Genomic DNA, 23238 nt, shown 5'->3' on the forward strand with positions numbered 1-23238 from the left:
AAATTCTTTTTTTGTGGAAATTCTGTTCAATTATATGTACTGTAATACAAACATCTGTTGAATGTTATTATCCAAGTAGAACAACTACAATTCTATCTATAAAACCTTCTTGAATTATAAGAAAGATTCAGCCCACAGGCCCAGTGGCAATGTATCGTTGTTGTCGGGTGGAAACCTTGTATGTCCAAAACCATTCCTTTTTTATTATTTTAAAAACAAAACAAAAATTAAAGTAGGAGAGGTTTCATCCCTATAGCAATGATATACAGTATGCCTCTGTATTTTATTCCTTACATATGATCTTCCTTCAAATGTTTGGTTAATATGCTATTGTAAGAAGTAATCAAATCTTGTTAAACCGTATATGCTGCATTTTAAGACGGAGCTTGAAAATCCTGACTATAAGATATTTTGTTTATCTGTCTCCTTTCTTATTCAGATATAATGGAAATTCCAGAGAGTATCTCATACTGCAAAGCCCTCCAAGTAGCAGACTTCAGTGGTAACCCATTAACAAGGTAGTTGATATAAACATTTAAATACTTACATGTTTATCTTGTTTGTCCTCTTAACTAGAGTAGTATCAGTCCAGTCATCTCCTTTGTCCTCTTCAGTTGAGTAGTACAGTATGACTCAGATACACTGTACAAATACTCAGAGGTGGAAAAAGTACTTTTTTAATAAACTTTTTTAAAAATGGCAGATCTACAAGCTCACAACGCGTTGCGATGCGTTGCGAGCTTGTACATCGGCTGTTTTCGAATAGACAAACTATAAATTAGGGCTTAATATTTGCAATGTATGTTTTGTAATAATAATTAAATTAACTGGTTAACTGGAAACTAACTAATGTTTTCAAATAATCGTAGTGGAGTAAAAAGTAACATTTTACCTCTGAGATGTAGTGGTGTAGAAGTTTAAAGTATTGGACATTTTTAAAACTAAGAAAATGTAAAAAGTACCTCAAAATTGTACCTCAGTTAAAGTACTTAGTTACTTTCCACAACTGTAAATACTCAATTTCATACCTGCAACAAGAACTATGCACTTCATCATTTTATGACAAAAACACACTCACAAAAAAAGTTAATTTATGACAGACTGAATGTTGTTTGGGAAACTAGTTCCTACCGTGCAAAGGGTTCAAATTTTAATTGCTTCTACTACTGTACTATTTTGTGGAAAAACAAGTTTGAACTAAACCCGCTGCAGCTTACTCCAAAAAGCATGAGTGATTGGGCGGTCAGGAACTAATTTTCTTATTGGTTCAAGTTTTGACATGACAATTTTACAAGTGTGCTGAACTGGCTCTTGTAACTTCATTCACAGACAGCATAGTTGAAGCTTTCTTTCATAGAACTGGAAGCCACTGCCAAACAGCAGAGAATAATTACACAATAAGTAGAAATGTAGCAAGCTTTACTTTAATGCTTCTAAAAATGGGACAGTCTATGACCGCATCTCCTCTCATAATACTGTGGGCTGCAGTGTGTGTGTGTGTGTACAGGGATATGAGGGGGGAGAGCGAGGGGTATATTGTCTGCTAGTTAATCAATCACGGATGGTGAAAAAACAGAATTACCTTTCGTCTCAGTTTGGGTGTCTACGGTCTTGATACTTTAAGAGTGCTAGCTCTATTGTGTGATACAATACACACATACTGTTCTCACTTTCTACTGTGGTAGGGTAATTTTCGACTGTAGAAGGGTCATTTTCCACTGTTTTATTGGGCCCATTTTTTTTTACCATTCTAAAGCAGAAAGTCTGGAGAAAGTGAATGCATCAGTCAGTTTTAAACTAGTACCTTTTCCTTATTGTTGAGTAAAGGGAAACCCCAGTAGGCATTGTTTGTCTTAATAGTCATGAATGAATTTGACAACCTCAGCTTAATCGTCATTTAAGGGCAGGTACACACTGTAGGACTTTGAAAGTGGTCGGGGAGTCATCTGATCGCTAAGCATTTCACACTACACAAGTCTCTTTCTTGAAATCGGCTGTCCTATATCGTTGTGGTTTTCACACTATACGATTGATCGCCGACAAGGGATCACACACTGCAGGATGTTTCACAGGACTCATCGGCGAGAGTGTAGAGCCCTGCAATGGCAGCAGGATCCCGCGCTACCCGCAGGTCCCAACACAAATATTGCGGACGGTATTTGAATAGGCTCCCTCTCTCTCTCGTGTGTGTGTTCCACTTCTACGTGCGCAGCAGCTCGTCGCAAAATAAACAAACTATTTCTCTCTGTGTGCAATTCCTCTCTAATAAACAGCCCCCCTCCTCGCTCGCGCACACTCACTCACTCTCTAATTCTGTTTAATAAGGTTTTTAGATCTCAATGGAGATATTGCAGGCTTATACAGGACTGGACGGTAATCTTGCGGTACTATGCAGGGCAAGACATTTTCTGTTGCGGGCGGCAGCAGCAGTGGTCAGGTCCAGCCACCCTCCCCTAGCCATCTGGCTGTAATGTGCTCTCATTGGCTGTAGCACGGATCTCCTTGCAGAGTGATCACAACTCTGTTGCTGTATGATGTCCAGCAGTGTGTACGGGCCCTAACGTGAGGAAAATGTTTTCAAAGGGGTTGTCTATCCCATTTTCAATGCGCTAGACCCCTGGGAGATGGATTGCTGAGGTGGAGCACAACACCTTCCATCAGCTCCTGGTACTTACCGAATGACATGGTTACCCAAGCCGTGCTACTCATATGCTGAGTGAACGATGCCTGGGATCAAACCCAGAACCTTGCGGTCCAAAGGCGAGTGCTCTACCGACTGAGCTACCCGGACATCTAGCTGGGTTCTCAAACTTTTCAGCCCGCGACCCAAAAATAAGGCGGAAATTGACTCGCGACCCCACCTAAACCTGGAGGTCATTTATGCACATAAACTTGCACGTTCGGTGTGCATTTGTAATGTGTTAAAATGGTAAAATGTACCATTTGTGATCATTTTAGATGGTATTTCATCCATTCTGTTGAATTTAAAGTAAAAAAAATGACCCAAAATAATTTCGCGACCCCACGTCAGTCGGGGTCGCGACCCCTACTTTGGGAACCCCTGATCTAGCTGACAGAGATTAGGATTCGAATTTATTATTTTTTACAACTGATTAAATTGAGGATGACTGAGGATGTTTAACTATCTGTCATACACCCCAGATAGTATAATTTCTTACAGCTGACTTAAGGGAGGCCGCTTGGGTTCAAATGTCAGTAATGGCTGTGAGTGTCAAAGTAATGGAAACCTGTTACAGTATGTATCCTTCTAGAAGGCTTGCAAAAGAAAACAAACTCAAAAACGGTTATATAATACAATATATTAGATTTTACGTAAATGCTGTATGTACATTTTGATTCTGATGTAATTTGTTGGTCTGTAACTTTTCCAGATTACCCGAGAGCTTTCCAGAGCTGCGGAACTTGACATGCCTTTCCATCAATGATATTTCATTGCAAGTCCTTCCAGAGAACATTGGAAAGTAAGTCTGTGCACTCAGTGTTTCATCATAATTTATGTGATAAGGCGGTCTGGAACTAATTTTCAAGTTTTGACATGACAACTTTACAGATATGAAAAGATACAGAGCCTGAATACAAGATATTTCAACTGTTTATCTGTATTACTTGTGCATCATGGCTGGGGGATGTGTTTGTACATCAAACCGCCTTATGCTACAACATGTGGGTCACATGGCTTGGCACGGCTATTTACTTACATGGTAATGCCAACAACTGGTTGAAAAATTAAGGTAATGTCAGTCACAACGGTTTTATAGTGAGAAATGCAATCTTCTAAGTCACAACCACCATGGATGCCCAATAGTTCTGTATACAAAAAAACTAAACAAAAACAGCATATTGCAACGAGGCATCTTAATAGATTTAATGCAATAGTCAGCGACCACACACTAAAGCAGACTTAAAAATATGTATTTGTGAGTTGAGTACCCCTTCAGTTATTTTTGGATGTAATTGTAAGCAATCATTTGCTCTGATTAAGTTTCTGGATGATTATAACTAGATATGTAATCTTCCAGAATTAACTAACCCTAATACCATAATTGGTGGTGATTTTGTATCATTGTTGTTGTTTTTTGGGCCGTAGGCCAAAGATTGTTATGTTCTGTAGAAACTACAATGAGTGGCAATAATGTTAGAATATAATTTAATTTGACAATGGCAGACTCTAGGAAGATTGATACAAATCTTATGATGTCCACCGTTGGCTACATTGCTGCAGTAACATTAGTATGCCTTCCTTTGTGTGTTTAGGCTTATTTCTTAGTCATTGCTAGTCTGCCCTAGTAATCCTACAAATAATCCTACAAAGTATTGGTTTGTATCATGTGATGTATTGAAAAGTTTCTCTTGAGAAATTCTAAAGGGAAACGGGAATAGACATCATACTGTAGGTCAAACATGGTGTACCATCAGTCTGCTTGCCTCTTTATTGTCTTATTATATGAATTTCCGCTGTAATTTCCTCCAGCTTATCATATCAGTACCTCTTCCCCTTGAGCAGAAAACATACCCACTATATTTTTATATGTAATGTGTTGTCTTCTTTCATCCAGGAATATGAAATACTTTATCCAAGATGGCATATTAATTTACAGCAGTGAAACACTGTAGTGTAGCTGATTATATTTATATCCCTTAGTTTTAAGTTCAGCTTTAATACCATTTTGATACTTTCTGTAGGTTTTATGCAGATTGGTCCCAGTGGAAAATGGCATAGCCAGTCTAGACAGCACAAATACAGTATGCTGCGAGAACGTTAACAATCGAGCCAACTATTTCCCATGTATCCATCTAGCAACAGATTTAATGGCAAAGCTCTGAATGCTTGTAGTTGAAAGGGGATTTGAAGGGGAATTTTCCATTTTAAGGGAAATACATTAAATAAAACTTAAATAATGCTAATGGAAAGGGCTGATATTTGATTTACTCACAGCTCCTGAGTCCTGAGTGCACACTCAGGACTGAACAGGTTGAATTGTTTACGAGCCATTTTGGCTCTACAGAACGCAAGCCTTGCTCAACTCACTAATAAATAAGCCTGTTTTAGTGTCTGGCTAGTGGGAAATGCTACCAGTGCATTTTAATAGATCATTGGGGTAGCCTGGATGGCATGTTTTGACCATTGGATCACATGCAACAGCTTCAACCAGAGTGACGCTGAGCAGAGCTTGGTCTGGACTTGCCATGTTGCCATAAATTAGGGATTATTGCTTAACATCACGTGTGTAATGCACAGATGCTTAGTGGGTGTCTGTCTGGTGGAATGAGTCAAGATGGAATGTTTCTTTTCTTTTTTTGCTCTCCCTCTGTCATAAGTAAATCAGCATTATAGACTTTTAAATAATGTTGCCTTTATTGTACTTTTAGAGGTGCTTAATGTTGGTACATTTCATGACTTAATGTTGTTACTCTAGAATACATATACAGCTTATTTCAACCGTATAGGCCTTTTTCCAGTAGACATAAAGAACTCCAAAAAAGAACACCACTGGCGAACCCTAGGGTCCTTGTTCTGGGCCTAACATTGGGTGAAAATAGCAGCTCAACAAGCTCTGTAGACAACACAGAACACAAAAGCTTGTAGATAGGCTATTTTTGGCTAAGACATTTGGTGTAGAGGGGAAAAGGAACGGGACCTAGTATAGAGCCCTGGGGGACTTTGGTCAAGGAAGTATAGAGTGTTTAAGTGGTTAACAAACCATGTGCTCCTTGTGGCATTTGAACCATGTGCTCCCTATGGCATTTGAGTAATTTACCTCCCTTAACATTACGTCTTCACTCTTCATGGGGTTTCCTCTGAAATGTCCTGTATTCTCTGCCGCAAACACACTCCTTCTTTGTCTTGGTACCGTGTGTTATCTGTGTTACGTAACGCGATGAGTTAAGACCTGCTGTCTGCCAAGGAGCGACCGTAATGAAAACCATAACACAGAAGATGGTGTGAGATTTCAACAGTGAATAGGACTCATGCTTATGGGGTTGAATGGTACTTGTACTTGATCAACAGTCCGCTCACATCAAGGTTGAAAAAAAACATAGGATTTTGTATGGTAGACATGAAGCATTTGGTTTCTGTTTCGTTGCTGGTTTGGCTTAAATACTGAAGCTAAAATTCAGCTAGTGTGTAACCGAACCAGGGAGATCCTGTCTGTCTTTTTAATCTCTGGCACAGTGACCCAGGATTGAGGATTGTGCTAAAAACAACAACAAAGATATTCCAGTATTGTTGTGATGTAACCATTAAGGGTTAGTCTGTCATTCAGTACAAACTGTTTATATATGTTATATATGTTTATGTTGCGTTAAAGAATAGTTATTTTAGGTTTTTGTCAAATAGCTTTAACACTTTTCAATGTCCAGTGGACATTTCTCTGTAAGTACAGTGCTAATTTAATTAAATGTTTTGAACTATCTCACAAGAACCATGGGATACGCAATATCAACCCCCCCAAAAAAACAGATCCTATGATCAGCCTTCATGACTGACATTTAATATTTTTCTTTACTTGTGTTGTGAACATCAACCAGTGTCTGAAGATGAACGTGTTAAATGCCATGCCACTATATTACAAATAAATACATTTGAGCCCCTCGGAGGAAATTGGAAACATTTGTCTTTTCACAGAGCAAAGGAATCCGAATTGTCTGTGTGTGAGGGCTAAATAATGTGAATACTTATTGAACCACTCTCTGTGTGTGAGGGCTAAATAATGTGAATACTTATTGAACCACTCCCTTAAGTGATAAGCGCTACATGACTTTTTGAATGTTGATAAAGAACACAGAGTACATCAAGACTGTATGACTTATTGAATGTTGATAAAGAACACAGAGTTCTTTATCAAGACCATAAACCTTGTCCCATGTGAGTACTGTCGGCCATTTCATTGTAAAATCCCCCATTAATTGACTAGGTGTTGTTGACACACATGCATAACCCTGCACTTTGAACTAAACAGTCTGAGCAGCTCTTGCTGTGAAGACGTGGTCGCTCTGAGTGGGCTGGAGCTGTTCTGTTTTGGACAGCTCCATAGTTGTTTATGCTTCAATGGATTTTACTACCATGATAAGACTGACACACCTCAAAACTACTTCCTGTTCCCTGATGTCTGGTCCTTAGGGAACAAAAGATGTTTTTTTTCCCTTTTCTTCTTCTTCGCAGCCTTGTTTGAATGTCATGTACAATGAAAGAAGTGATATGTATCTATGTCTAGACAGAGTTAAATTCTTTGGTGTTCCAGATAGACACTGAAATAAACATGTAATCATCTTTTTCTTCGCCTCTCATTACAGCCTCTCCAATTTGGTATCATTAGAACTCAGAGAGAATTTGCTGACGTACTTACCAGAGTGAGTATTCTACCCAGTATGCTTACTGTACAGTACTGTAGTACTTGATCTCCTAGAGATCCATTATGGCCACCCTCCAGGGCAGTGTGAGAGTGATCTCAGCTTTTAAAGCTGAGATATTTTACTGTGCTTTAACATGGACTTTTCTCTTGTAAGCATATCATTGGCAAGCTATGTTGATTTATCGTCTTTCTTAAATCTTTATTTATTTTGTTGTCTTGCTTGTTAAAATATAAGTTATTATTTAGATTTCCAATGTGTATATTAACGTTTTACAATTTAGAATGTATAACTGTTGTTGGTTTAATTTGTCCACCCTCTGCTATCCACAGGTCACTATCGCAACTACAAAGACTTGAAGAACTTGACCTAGGCAATAATGAACTGTATAATTTGGTAAGATAGTTTGGATTTTCTTCGACGAGTGATACATAAATAAAAATGGCACCACTCAGGTTTTTCTTGATCTTGTGCAAGTAAACTGGCATTCCGTTTACTTGTAATCATTCTATTGGCATAGTGCAGCAGTAGTCCTATCAGGCCTGTCGTAACTCTCTGACACTGGAGGATTGAGTAACTTGATGACAGAGGAATTCAAGTCAGACTGCTAAGGAATGCCCAAATGTGTTACATTCTTACACACTCTCAGAGATAACTAACTCTGACGAAATCGGTGCAATACAAATGGATAGCATTGCTGAATACGTAGCACTAGTTGGTTATCTGTCATTTGTTTTAGTTTTTTTGTGACACCTTCTCTCTTGCTTTTTTTTTTTTTTACAATTCTTGTGTTTTTTTCCACCCACACAGCCAGAAACAATAGGCCATCTTGTCAGCTTAAAGGACTTGTGGTTGGATGGGAACCAGTTGGCTGAAATACCTGCAGTAAGATAACAATGGAATTTATTTTTTTATTGCTTACATGCTTTGTATTCAAGATGACTTCATCACTTTTACATTTAGCGCCTCTAAGTGCACCAGTGCATATTACTGAAACCAAGTATAGTCACAATCTGAGTAATAACTCTTTTCTTAGCTGATTTTAACATTGTAATGAAAAAAAGAAAGTGAAGATAAAAAAAATACACATTTACAAATATAATGAGTGAATTGCATGTTTAAAATATAGATTTGATAGTGAACTGATTGATTTGACTATACCATAGTAGTGGTGACTGCATGAGGCCAGATATATCTCATTGTGATCAATTAGTTGGATCATCAGGATGAACTTTGCTTTAATCTTATCATCTTTTGGTTGTTGATCATATGCTTAGTTGCTTGATAACTAATGATTCTATTTGCTATCAGTTTAGTAAAGATAAAAGGTTATTGCTCACTACAAAATCTTTTTTTTCTATTATCCCTAGGAGATGGGCACTATGAAAAGCCTTTTGTGTCTAGATGTTTCTGAAAACAAGCTGGAGCATCTACCAGAGGATTTAGGAGGCCTTATTTCACTCACGGACCTGCTGGTGTCTCAAAACCTCATTGAAGTTCTACCAGAAAGCATTGGTCAGCATGTTTTCCTCTGAAGCAGCTTACTGACACAGTGTGCCATTTTATGTGTCATCTACTCACTATCACGCCAGTTGTAACACAGATGAATTTCCTTTGTCCACAAAACATAAGTGATGTTTCCTGTACTATACTTCATAACCGACTCTAAAATAACTAAATGTGTTGAAGTTCCAAAAAGGGCAAACATTACCTTAAAATTACTCAATACTTTGAGTGTAAAGGGCCTGGTCACCTTTGACTTGAGTTGTTTAGAGAGTCTGTTTTGAAGTTGCGCTGAGAAAATACGCTGTAAAATCCTGAGTGAAAATTTCCAATGAAACCAATGGTTCCAGTTGTACACTCCAATTGAATCTCAATATTTCACTGCCCCTAAGTGTTATGTGAACATGAGGGTGAGTAGATAATGACAGAACATTAATTCTTGGGTGAATTATTCCTTTAGGGTGCGGTCACACCAAACTTAAATTCTGCCTATGCGGCGAATTCTGCCAATGCTTTTCAATGGGAACAGAGCGTTTTTGTGCGGAAATCCGCATATGGCAACAAACCGCTCCGTTCCCATTGAAAAGCATTGACAGAATCCGCCGCATTGGCAAAATTAAAGTTTGGTGTGACCGCACCCTTAATGTCTATTTACATTTTTATGGAGAAACCTACTGGCTGAGTTGAAGCAGCAGATTGTTTAGACTTATACAGAAGTGTGAATGTTTTGGTGGCAGTCATGTCATTTTGGTAATTCAAAATGTCTGTCTTTGGATGTTTTTTTTTCTATGCAGGAAAACTTGTCCAACTTTCAATATTGAAAGCAGATCAGAATAGACTCACCCAGCTTCCAGAGAGCATCGGTAACTGTCAGAGTCTCACTGAACTGGTGCTCACAGAGAATCAGCTCCAGGTATGTTGGTTACAATGCTGGTGTTTGGCTTTTTAAAATGGGAAGGAAATACTTCTCTCTGTGCAAGGCCTTTGTTTTATTACAATACCAAGGAAGCACTCCCCTGTGTCCATTATATTAAACCCATTCCAAACTAAATCTACACATCCCAGCAGCAAGTTGACAATTAGTTGCATAATAGGCTGCTCTTCCATGGGTCACTCGCTAAACCTACACAAGTCTAATAAAAGAAAACCATCCTTTGGGTTCTACTAACAATCAACAACTCAAACAGCACAGAAGAAATTAAAGGAAATAAAAATACAAACACGCGCGAGCGTGCAAAAGCAACACTTTATTGGTTGGCATGAAAGGCATTTTATATACTTAGTGTATAATGTCTAATATATCTTGTACAGTATATACAATAGCTGCTTTATGTTGGGTTTTAGTGAAGGGACAAGCTTTGTCTTTTGCAATACTAGTGTGATGATGCCTGTTGGAACTTGGAACACATGCCCCTTTGGAACGGGTTGGTTCTCGAGAACCGCTCATCTGATTGACTTCACACTCTACTATATACTGCACTTCCTTGATTTGTGTAGATGGACTACTGTATAACTGACTCTGAGCATGATATAGATACTAAAATACCTTTTAGTCAGTTCTCCTGTGCAGTGGATGTCAATAGAAACTGATTAGGTGTCAGTTTTAACTACTAACAGCCCCACCTACCAATTTAAAATGTTTGCTCTGTAAACATTGTGAGGGCCTGTATTACAATAACAAATATAGCTGCAAGCAGCGATAATATGGGGCCAGGAGAGAGAAATGATAATTCCTTTAACAGGTCAGTTCATGAAAGTCCTTGCGGTCTTGTTTCCAATGAGTGCCTGTGAGCAATTAGGGGTTAAGAGTCTTGCTCAGGGACAAATTTCATTTCATCGACACATTTGCTGACCTGGCCTGGAATCGTACCTGGGGCAACCAGAGTCTCTGGCTCCCTAGGCGGGCTCACTAACCACTCAGCTATGGCCACCCTCAGAGAGAGAGAGAGAGAGAGAGAGAGAGAGAGAGAGAGAGAGAGAGAGAGAGAGAGAGAGAGAGAGAGAGAGAGAGAGAGAGAGAGAGAGAGAGAGAGAGAGAGAGAGAGAGAGAGAGAGAGAGAGAGAGAGAGAGAGAGAGAGAGAGAGAGAGAGAGAGAGAGAGAGAGAGAGAGAGAGAGAGAGAGAGAGAGAGAGAGAGAGAGAGAGAGAGAGAGAGAGAGAGAGAGAGAGAGAGAGAGAGAGAGAGAGAGAGAGAGAGAGAGAGAGAGAGAGAGAGAGAGAGATAGATAGATAGATAGATAGATAGATAGATAGATAGATAGATAGATAGATAGATAGATAGATAGATAGATAGATAGATAGATAGATAGATAGATTGAAGAGACATAGAGAGAGACAAATGGAATAGATTGAAGAGACATAGAGAGAGACAAATGGAATAGATTGAAGAGACAGAGAGAGAGACAAATGGAATAGATTGAAGAGACAGAGAGAGAGACATGGAAACGGAATAGATTGAAGAGAAAGACATGGAAATGGAATAGATTGAAGAGAGAGAGAGAGAGCGCCATGGAAACGGAATAGATTGAGTCATGTTTTTTGCATTTCAACTTAAATGAGTCTGCATCAAGTGAGGCTTGAACCGGCAACCTTACGGTCATGAAGCACTCTTAGGTAGCTGCAACACTACCTATAGTGCTATATCTTTGTCCAGGCTGATATTGTCTGTTGAGGATCACAAACTCTTGCCTTCTGTCATGACCCAAGCCCCTGTTTCACTAACACTAAGATCACTCGTTCACAAACCATTTACCAATGAAGAAATTGTACATCTCCTCAGAACCAAAATTAGTGAAAGTAGCCGATCTACAAGCTCACAAACCATTAAAAGTTGTCAGATTGTACATTGGCTATTTTCACAATGAAGTATGTTATACATTGAAAAAACATACTCTCATTGCTATCTGAAAAGTTGTGAGATTGTAGATCAGCTGTATGTAAAAAACACTCAATTAAGTATTTCATGTTATCTTTAACAATTGCAGATGTATTCATTGATAGTCATGTTGTGTGAAATGCAACTCAGATGAAGTCTGCACCAAGTGAGGCTTGAACTGGTGACCTTCAGGTTGTGGGGCACACATTTAAGCGAGAAGCCACCAACAGACAAGAACCTGTGAAAGGAGATCACAATGATGATACAGTTTCACGCAAATAGCTGAAAAATCCTGGGTTTAAGTGTTTTTCAAACTGCTCAAGATTGCGGACAATCTAAGGGCGGTGCTTACTGGTCAACGTGATAGATGTGTTCCTCATTAGTCAAGGCACATGTGTAAGCAGGTCTAATAGCTGTCGGCCAAACGAGGCATGACTTTTGCCTGTTTAAAGTTTCAATTTTCAAAAAATTGCTATAGCGCCCCCGTTTGACCAATTGGAGTAAGATTGGTTTCAGTGATATTTGGAATGGCCCTTTACATTTCTGCAAAGTTTCAAAGAATGGTAAGTCTGCATGTATGTGTTAGGGGCAGATGAATAATTGTCATAAAACTGCAATATTCATTGGCTCATTAAAGCTTCATTTTTTCACTTATGGAAGATATTTTGCAAACGTTTTTTGGTATAGGTCCAAAGTTCATGTGTAAAAAGTTTCGTGCAGATTACTCAAAAATCCCAGGAGGAGATAGGTTTTAACTGTTTTTCATATAATTCCAAATGGTGGGAGATCTAAAGGTCAGAGGTCAAAAGTCAGAGTGTGAAAGTTGTTCAGCATGAGGAGACGCATGTGTGCATCGAAGTTTCATGGCTGTAGGTCAAACACGGCATGAGTTGTACCTGTTCAAAGTTGGCATTTTTCAATTGAGTGCTATAGCGCCACCTTTTGACGAAAGATTGTGAGAATTATTTCTTGATCGTTTTTCATGACCATCTATCATATGGCCGAGTTTCATAAAAAGCGACTGCACGGTTCAGCCAGAACTGCCAAAAGTGGCAGAAGAAGAAACGGAATAATGCGAATAACAATATGGGTCCATGCTGGAAGCCTGGCCCCATAATGAACTTTAATTTGCCTGATTGTCCACAAAGACTGTCGACAGTGTTTTAGTTGTGCTGTTTAGTTATTTTACAGAGCACTGCCTATTGTTCTAATAATGAAAAACCTTGCGATGTCTATTACATTTTTGTTTTGTTTGTTTGTTACAGAGTTTGCCTAGAAGCGTTGGAAAACTGAAGCGGCTCTCCAACTTTAACTGTGATAGAAATCAACTAACATCATTACCTAAAGAGGTAGGATTTGCATGTCATAACTTATACTTACATATGTCACCTACATATGTCATCTAAATAGATAGCTAGTATTTACACAATATCATAACATAGATGTATGTCACTAACACCATTATCTAAAGAGGTAGTATTTACATATAACAGATGTATATCATCAACATCATTACTTTAAGAGGTAGGATTTACATATAACTACATATCACTAACATAGTTACATGCATTTAAGCAATAAACCATAATAAACAATGGACCACAATGGAAACAAGCCCCCTCTGGCTTTTTTGTGTTATCCTTTTAGCATAACCTTACTACTACCTGTACTGTTAATAATCGTGTTAATAAAGTATTCAATCAATTAATCAAGCATGCAATAAGACACAAAAAGAAGTGCTTTATCTCCACTTCAGATGCTGCAACACTGCTATGCAAATAGCCTCCATAAAGCATGACCTCAAGTTTCAAGTGTTTTATTGTTGTTTGTTTTAACAGCATTGAACTGTCTTAAAAAATATATATATATTTTTTTAAATGTATGGGTTAGTAGTATTTGTACTAAATACTGTTTGCTTTCAGCCCTCTGCAATCTGAAATAGTTCCCCATTGTGTATCGTTGCTATAGGCAACTTAACGCCAGCTGGACTGTTACACATTACATCACAAAGTGATACTTTTACCAGTGATTTACCCGTTGGTGTATTGCGGTTATTGGCACGGCTCCGAGTGCCTCTTAGCCAATCACAATGTGCCGTTTGAAGTAGCTGCTTTATAAATATCAGTGAAAGTTCTGACGCCTTCAAACATGATCATCTAGTACAAGTTAAGTTAGTAATTATTTACACCATTCTCCTTGATGAAACTACGCAACTATGACACTTTCTTTTGTCTTGTTGCCTTGTTGAATAAACTTGCCATGCCTTAATACTGTAGATTAATCATATTTAGTTTAACTTTCACCCTGATGAGATACTTTATTAAGTTGTTTGCTAAATTAATATTGAAATAGAGTGAATTTCATGTACATGTTTGAGGCATAATAGAAACAGCCTTGTTTGTTTTTCTCTCTCATTCTATTTGCATTATCGTCTCGGGTTCTCTGGCCTGTTCAGCTGATTGTCCCTATTTAATTTGTATGGGACATTCTTCTATGACCTCTTGTCTGTTAAAGTGAAGGCGAGCCTGGGTTAAAGCTTAATCTGAAAGGCCTTTTTAGAGGTTATACAATGCCCCTGTGTCTCAATGATGCAAAGACTGCAGTGTAATAACAGTCCAACGCACTTGGCCTAGATAATGAATTGGTGGTGGTGTCACTGTTTCTCCAACCATGAACATCGCATGACATTTCTGACAATCACAATGATAGCCTGACCCAAGTATTGAACATGTTGTTTGCTGTGTTGCAACTTGACACACTGGCTTTATTTTTATAGATTATATTGATTAGCTACTACTAACAATGAAGTCCTGCTCTTGTCCTAGGCTGTGTTATATCTGTGCGGATATCACATGATAACATGCAATCAGATATAAGAGAGATAATCCTGGATAACGTATGAAGTGTGAAATCGATTGATTTTGAGGTGGCGTTCAAGCTCTTTGTCTACTGTACATTATTCGCTCTGTTGTTTTTGCTGACGTTTGGCTACAGTACCCCTCACAGGGTCAGGTTGAAGTTGAGCATACTGAAGTTTAATTATTTCTGTAAATACACAAGCTTAGCCAGCTCTGGTTAGCATGATGAAACCACAACAGTATGGATACTCTGCTCAGGTCAGAGCCCAGCAGATGAATAGATTAGTCTGCTGCACTTCATTTTGCCCATCATGTCTATTCTAACTACCGTACTGGGCCTAATTGTACCTAATTTTAGTTTGATGTCCCGCTTCCTATTGACATTCAGTTGGTCAGCCATTAAGGTCACTGACACTAATGGTAGGGTAAAGTGCCTACATGCTCAGAATAGACTGTCACGCTGCGTTCACACTAGCAGCTACAAAACAACAAAGCCTGGTCAGCAAGACTGTCTCAGAGTCACTGTGAAGTGTTGCTCAACACTCTTGTTGATATCATCAAGCCTGTGTCTGTATGTGGGAGCTATGAGCGAGAAGAATATAAAGGCTTGGGTAAAAATAATTGACAACAATAATACGTTTTTCTCGGATTACAAGCAGGAATTGTGTGGAGAGAGAAGGGGAGTAGAAAGGCAAATGGCTTGTAGCCTGTCACTTTGTAGCTTGCTGCTTGTGTGATAAGAATTCTTTTTGGGCTTATGTCCCAGTATTGCAGAAGCCTCTTTTAGTTAGAAATAAACCTTTGTGATGTTTTCTGGATTAGAATCTGTCTAACGTTTGGGAATAACTGCTTCAGGCTACGGTCACACCTAACTTTGTGTCTGCCTATGTGGCCGTCTTTTTGCAATGGTTTTCAATGGGAAAGGAGCGCTTTCTCACGGAAAGCAATGGCAACAAAACGCTTCGTTCCCAGTGAAAACCATTGCAAAAAGACGGCCACATAGGCACATATTGATGGACCTGTCGCACAGCCAAAGCCTCTCAACAAAAACTACTACAAGCTGTATTTGTCATCCAAAATGGGACACTTTTTACAGGATACAGTTGTGTTCTCTTAAAATCTGTTTTCTTTACAAATGTGTTTCTCCTTGCTTACTGTGAATGTTCCCTAGATTGGAGGTTGCAGTAGTCTTAATGTCTTCTGTGTACGAGAAAATAGGCTGACAAGGATTCCTTCAGAGCTGTCACAAGCCACAGAGCTGCATGTCTTTGATGTTTCTGGAAACAGGTAAATTAATCGCTGTTGTTTATCATAGGTACGTTTGCACTGTGTAGCATTCTACTGCACTTAAATGTTAATGTGCAAAATGAATGTAGAATGTTAGTCTTGTTTGAATATACACCCACAAGAAGAGTATTGCAATTACTGTTGATAAAGATTACTGGATATAATATATCATATTAGGGATGGGCATTTGTTTGTAAATGTGTACACATGGAATGCTCCATGGTTAAATGAGGTGAAACGTAGTGCAGTCATATTTATACAAATGAATTGTTTAATTGACAGAAGAGTATTACAAGAATGCAGTACTGTTGATAAAAATTACAGGATAAATATATTATGATACAAGGAACAAGATATTTTGAGATTGGGGGTCTGCGGCCACATACATATCATTTTGGGGGTCTGCGGCTTGACATGAAAAAGTTTGAGCACCACTGATGTATAGCATTAGCAACATACGTTTTTCAAAAAACTGTTAGGATTTAGAAGACATTTGTAGAATCGGCCTCAGGTCTTAATGAGTTAATCTATATTCAACCAATGTGTTCATGTTGATGATGCCGAGAATTTGTTCATATCTATTTGGAAATTCTATCATGCAGCATCAGATCTTAATTACTGGATGTGTGAAACTATAAACATACCACAAATGTCACATAATTTCTTTAAAAAAAAACTTTGTTTGTACAATATTTGCTCTTTATATCCAGGCTTGTCAACTTACCGATGTCCCTGACCACACTACGTCTTAAGGCCCTGTGGATGTCAGAGAACCAGTCGCAGCCTCTCCTTACCTTCCAGACAGATGTGGATCCTGAGTCCGGGGAGAAGGTGCTCACTTGTGTACTGCTGCCCCAGCAGCCCTGTGAATCTGACCACAAAGGTATGGATATTATCATATAAGTCAATCTATATAGTAATTGTATGATACCTGTCCTACCTAAATTGCACAACTGTCATGGTTAAATATCATACTATATGTTATTTATAGCAGTAAATGTGCTGAGGTCTTTACGTTATGGCCAAAAGACCAAGCTGTCCACAACAGGGTTCATGATTTGATCTGTTGCATCTCATATAATATAAGTGTGCACAAGAGATTCTTTGGTTTCGGTTCCTCAACTTTATAGCAACAATAAAACAAATAATTATAAAGAATAACAAGCAATGTAAAAATTATAAAAACAACGAAGTAGTAACGAAGAAGTAAAGAGCTACAATGTCGGTGAGGAGGCCAAAACAACCATGTTGTGGTGCCATCTTGTTTGAAATTGTATGCATTTTAGTCTTTGTATATGTAAACAATTAATGCCTCACACCACTACATGCATGACGTCATGAAACAGAAACATAGCAGTGCCTGGTGCAATTCGCTGTAGCATACAGCAACTGACAAACAGCACAGTACATGGAATGGCTCCAAATGTAACGATTCATTGCGTCCGTGGTTTACAATATGAATGCTGCTTCATTTGCTGCTGCAGTGAACAAACGTGATTCATTCACAAACTGCACACCTGCCATTGTAACGTGCTATAAGTAGCTAAAGATTGAATGAGGGTCTTGAAGTCCCCTTAACCACTTTCACCCTGGCGTCCCTGTTTTGGGCATGACATTATAATGTTAATGATTACATCTTTTAATTGTTTTTCCAAAATGGCAGATCTGCAAGCTCACAACACACGCTTTTAGATCTGCTATTTTCATAATAGCCGATGTATAAAATAGCACTTACACGTTTGAAAGGTTTGCTGTATGAACAGCCACTGGTGCAGTGGTGAGCGATATCACTTCTCATGAATACGTTATCATTTTATTGCTTTTACTACATAATGTTCCTTCCGTAGTGAAATTTACTTAATCCCAAGGCTTTGACATTATCATAATATTCAGTCCTGGCACGTTCCATGAGCATTACATTCAAAGTGCCCTGTGTTTCTGATCACATGATCACATGATGTGCTTGGAGAAGCACAGCTTGTGCTGCGCCCTCTGATCTGATCCTTCCCTCGACTCGATGTCGATTACGAGGTCCTGCAGGGATCACGGCGCCTTTAACGGACGAGGACCTCCCCTGCGCCTTGAGACCCTGGTCCTTGGCTATGTTTTTTTTTCTCCAGAAACGCAGTGGATTGGACAACTAAAGAGGCTTAGCAGCGGCCCGGGCTGCTGCCATTAAAAGCTCGCCCACTGGGTGAAGAGACGTTGGCTGAGCTGAGCGCAAGCTCTGTCAACGCCTCATTTGCTTGTTCTATTGTCTTTTTTTTGTGTGTCATTATCCTCAGCCTGAACTCTGTTGATGGCTTTGATTCATTGCTAAACGATTACACATCTCCTTCATATGACGCTCGACGATGCAATTGAGTGTCCCTCAAAAATAAATACCATGATGCATACAAATAATACAAAATATTTTTATATATATATATATATATATATATATATATATATATATATATATATATATATATAAAAACACATTTTTAAAGAAGTTATACAGTAATCTGTTTATATTTTATTTATTTTCTAATACATGAATTTTTATGACCTGTACTTAGATTAAATGAGGATCTAAGACGAAGCTGGGGAGCTTGTGTGTGTGTGTGTGTGTGTGTGTGTGTGTGTGAGAGTGGGGCTGGGGGGTTGTCTTGCTGTAAGCCAGTGACTAAGCTGGGATTTGAAACTGTGATCTGGCAGTTTCAAGCTCTCCTTTATGAGCCCCGTGTCATGGGACCGCCTTCATATCTGGATTTGGCAGATTGCAGAGAACCACTCATAAATGTTGAATTTACTCATGACAAAATATGCGCTTAAACGTGTTGAAGCACATATCGTACCTCTCTGTCAAAAAACAACAACCCAAAACATTCTAATCTAGAGTGTACTTGTATATGCAGTGTTCAGATAAGAACTGACCTCATAGCCTCAGACATTTATTCACATGACATATTTAAATGCTCTTCCAGGGTCTGCTAATCTTGCCCGCTCTGGAGCCCTGGAGAGCCTGGTGAACGACATGATGGAAGACACATGGGACAATCACGCCGTGAACAGGATCAGTGCCATTCACTTCCTGGAGGAAGACGATGAGGATGATGACGAAAAGGTTAGACCAGGGGTGTTTGATGGGTTAATGTGGCCTTCGAAAATACAAGCCAACATTCGCACGGAAGGCTGCAGGCTGTCAGCACCTTGTGAAAAACAAGGTGTGGAGTGAACAGACTGTTGCATTTTGCAGTCCTAAAACCCGGAAGTGAATTAGCATTCATGAGCCCTGTGTTCCACATTTTGTTATGACATAAACTACACCAGTTAAAGTGTTACATTTGAAATGATTATGTAGTGCTTGTCCCTTTCTCCACAGCTAAAACAGAAAGTAAACAGAAATACAAATTTCAGATCAGGATGCCAATTTTATTCAGTCAGGAGAGAGAACCCCACAGAGATCATTTATCAGCTTCAATTTTAGTGTTCCAGTTCCAATTTTGTCTGCTAATTTTGTTTGTTTCATTACTTCCAATGTCACTTGTGTATCCTGTGTCTTGTACGAGTTCTCTCTCCTGATTGTATAAAATTTGTAAAACAAATCCCAACCTGAAAATGTATTTTCTGAGATGGGGTGACCCCTCTTACTGAACAAACACACTATAGGACTGATTATTATCAGAATGTAGAGCCATTCAACACTTATTTTAACATACAAATATCACTTACACCGCCTTTAATATCATAAGCCTTTGTTTGCAACAGAGATTATTTTCTACCTTTTTATCCAACCCATTGTAAAAAAAAACGCCGTAATTCTGCTGTGGGAACCCATAGCGGGGAAGAATAAAAATCCAATGCAATACGACGTGATGCTGAGTATGTGCGACAGCACCGTGATCCGGACACATGTGTAATGGGAGATGTACCGTAGTCATTAGGTCATTTTTTAAGCCTGAGAATTGTAGTCAATTTATAGGTGGGCCTTTATTTTCTAACCTTTTGGATAAATTAGTACCTTTTCACCAGCAGGTGATGCTTCATATCCGATTATGAGTCAAAATCTCCTCATTTGTCTTTTTAGTTTTTGGGAACACAGTTCTTATTAAGTGATGTTAAAAATGTCTATGGGATTTAGGATGCGGAAAATAACTGACACATGGGGGTAACGGAAGTGATGTCAGACTTCGGTGGGGCTTAAGTGGTTAATCAGACTAAATTGATTTAGTTGACAATAAAAATAATCATTTAATACATTTCACATTGATCTATAAACATAAAAAAAAGAAATGATCCCCAAAAAACCCACGCACTTATCAATTAAGCATTTAAGCGAAAAAGCAAGCGCGAAAAGATACTCGATAGTTGCAGCCCAAATTAATACTCACTATATCTACTCCTAAGATTCAAACTACGTTATTTTAATGTCTACACAGGGAACACTGATGCGACGGGCCACGCCTCATCCCGGAGAACTGAAGAACATGAAGAAGGCGGTGGAGAACCTCCGCAACGACCTGAACGCCGCCAAAGCCCTGGACTCCAACAAAAACGAGGTCAATAACGCTACAAACCCAGTGACCACGTCTGTGTGACCGTGTGACGTTGTTTGACCTCAAAAAAATGTTCTTACCTCCTGTCTCTCTCACCATGTTCCTCCTCCTCCTGCACACCTCCTTCAGTCCTTTATTTGACCTCCATCCCCCCAGTGTGGCCTTCCCTCCTCTGCCTCCACCCATGGGACACCAGCACCTTTCTCTCCAGGCCTTCCATCATCAGTCCCGTCGCTCTGCCAGGGCCAGTGTGCCTTCCTCTTTTAAATCGGTGGTTCTCAAACTAGATAATTAAAGTACCCCACACACACACACACACACACACACACACACACACACACACACACACACACACACACACACACACACACACACACAGACAGTTGGGTACAGTATGTATAGGGCCACGGAACCCCATAACTCTTGAGAGTGTACAAATGGGTCCATTTGGTTCCATTTGTACACTCGGAGTTACAGACCTGTAATGGCCTAATTGGTTGCTAATTTGGCTGGGGACCCCCTGGAACCTTCTCAAGGTCGCCTGGGGGTCCCCGGACCCCACTGTAAGAACCACGGTTTTAAATTATTTTTCAAAGCAATAATCTGCACAGATTTGTTCCATTTTAATAAGATATTTTAAGAGGTCTCTTTCTTAAAAACATAAATTAGGTAGTTGCACTATTCTAAGTCTTTATAATGTTAAAATCTTAAGTGTATTATATATATTTGTTCTATATCTATTTTTTAAAACACTGGGCAACTGTTTCTTTTTACATTTTGGGGATACATAAAACCAGGACTTTTTGGACCTACTGATTAAGCATTATTGTAAAGACATGTGTGAATATTGATACTTTTATACTTTATGGCAGCTGAGATGTAAATAAAATGTATAGCAAATTTCTTAATCGGTTGCAGATTTTTAAAAATGTTCTTTGAACTTGGAGTTGGTACGTTATGTTTTTCCCTTTTACACTTTTAAGAGTAAAGCGATGAACAAAGTGCAGTTTCTAATGTCTTATTAAAACCACATAATTGTCATTGGGTAAGTATCTTCATTTAGTCCATTCTCAGCACCTCTGGTTTAACATTAGTGTTACATTCGTGATATGCACTGGGTTTATCAACAAATTATGGATTCAGTGACTAATAACACCTACTGTACCTTTATGGCATTAAGTGGAAGTGACGAGGCTGCGTGACTTTTATCTGCTGTGCTTTAGTGCTTTGCAATGTTTATGCAATAGATGCCAAAACAGCTGCAAAAAAAAGGTTTATTTTTAACCACTCAAACCCTACATACTTTGTTGACCACGGTCCCCCAGGGGTCATATTCTTGGTGAACTACACCAAATCTCATCACTGAAAATTGCAGATCGTCAAGCTCACAACACGCCATGTTGTGACTCATTGTGAGCTTGTAAATTGGTTATATTGCAGAATGTTCACTTATTACGACATGCCCAGAATAGGGACGCCATGTTCAAGTGGTTAACCACTTTCTACCGGGTGTCACTATTTTGGCCATGTCAAATTTTACAAATTTCCAAAAATAGCTAAATTATACCTACAAGCTTGTGTTGGGAGCTTGTCTGTTTTTGCTATTCTAAATATGATGAAGTCACTACTTTACAGAATCATCAATGGATTAATTGACTTGTTTCTAGTGAGCTCCATATCAAGGAGTGGTGAAATGCATTTAGAAGATTAAAAAGTGAAGTGTCTTAATAAAAAGCTTATCCTTTAAATGGTACGTCATCAAAATTGTTATTTGGGTTTTAATTTGATTGCAATAAGTGAACCAGAAAGTGGTTCCATTTTGATTTTTTATTATTTACTTTTCATGATCAAACTGCACAAAATACAGATCTCATATAGGCATGAACAATGAGCCTAGAGATTTGGATGACTTTTAACCACTGATCCAATAAAATGGGTGCAAAACTAAACAATGTTTCATTATTCGTTCAACTTTGTTAGTCAGATTATAACAATCCTTAACCGGATAAACCTAATTCATTTACAGGAGTCCCCCAGGGGTCTATACTAGGCCCCCTTCTTTTCTCTCTACACCAAATCTCTTTGCTGAAAATAGCGGATGTACAAGCACAGAATGAGTCGCAATGTGACTTAGATCTGCTATTTTCCCTGAAGGTTCTCCTTCAGAATAGGGACGCTAGGGATCACGTGATTAAGTGAATTTTCATTATGAATGCTGAGGTTAAGAGATTTCCTAGTTCCATACGTTGGGTATCATGTTTAGTTGAATTTCATTGAGAGAAGTCATAGAATGTATTAATATGAAATTAAATGTGTAATATTACACTTTATTACTTTTTTTTGTATCTGTCCAACATTTTATTTATGATCTACAGTCCAAATATAATTAGTCAAAGCAACTTTAGCTTGAAATGAAAACGCATACATTACTTCACAACGCATGTTAGATTTTACTAGTAGAGATATGGTGTACTTCTATGGGAAACCTTCCAATCCATTTCCTCACCCCATCATCTCTTGTTTTGTCTGTCCAACTGTACTGTGTATATATACAGTATTATGTATATGTACTGTATGTCCAACCAAACCCACATGTAATGTTTTACCAGTGTGTGGTATGTGCTGTACACGTTTTACAAGTACCATGGCTTTAGTATTTTAGGGATTAAAGGTAGTAATTGTGTTTGCTTTCATCAAATCCAATTTTGCGGTAAAAACCCATTGTTTGGTTTTTGCAAACATTTCAATTATATTTTATTTCTTTGAATGGTGACTAAAGGAGCCATGTAGTTCAGTTTATAGC

General features: G+C 38.6%; 1 protein-coding gene across 4 annotated transcripts in view; it reads left to right on the forward strand.

Moving 5' to 3' along the window:
- lrrc1 (leucine rich repeat containing 1) overlaps positions 1-22387 on the forward strand; it is a 28335-nt gene extending 5948 nt beyond the window's left edge. For 3 of the 4 annotated variants that reach the window (XM_084077228.1, XM_084077229.1, XM_084077230.1), the window contains exons 4-15: positions 440-518; positions 3393-3482; positions 7318-7374; positions 7707-7770; positions 8185-8259; positions 8745-8889; positions 9672-9790; positions 13018-13101; positions 15782-15897; positions 16608-16780; positions 18864-19003; positions 20319-22387. In XM_084077228.1, coding sequence (XP_083933354.1) covers positions 440-518; positions 3393-3482; positions 7318-7374; positions 7707-7770; positions 8185-8259; positions 8745-8889; positions 9672-9790; positions 13018-13101; positions 15782-15897; positions 16608-16780; positions 18864-19003; positions 20319-20477 — 1301 coding nt within the window. In that variant the 3' untranslated portion in view covers positions 20478-22387. The remainder of the gene's footprint in view (positions 1-439; positions 519-3392; positions 3483-7317; positions 7375-7706; positions 7771-8184; positions 8260-8744; positions 8890-9671; positions 9791-13017; positions 13102-15781; positions 15898-16607; positions 16781-18863; positions 19004-20318) is intronic. The other variant, XM_084077231.1, reaches the window with a different exon arrangement.
- Positions 22388-23238: the final 851 nt, after the last annotated feature.

Source organism: Gymnoscopelus microlampas (genome assembly GCF_963454915.1).
Source record: "Gymnoscopelus microlampas genome assembly, chromosome: 13".
In the NCBI taxonomy this organism is placed as follows: Eukaryota; Metazoa; Chordata; class Actinopteri; order Myctophiformes; family Myctophidae; genus Gymnoscopelus; species Gymnoscopelus microlampas.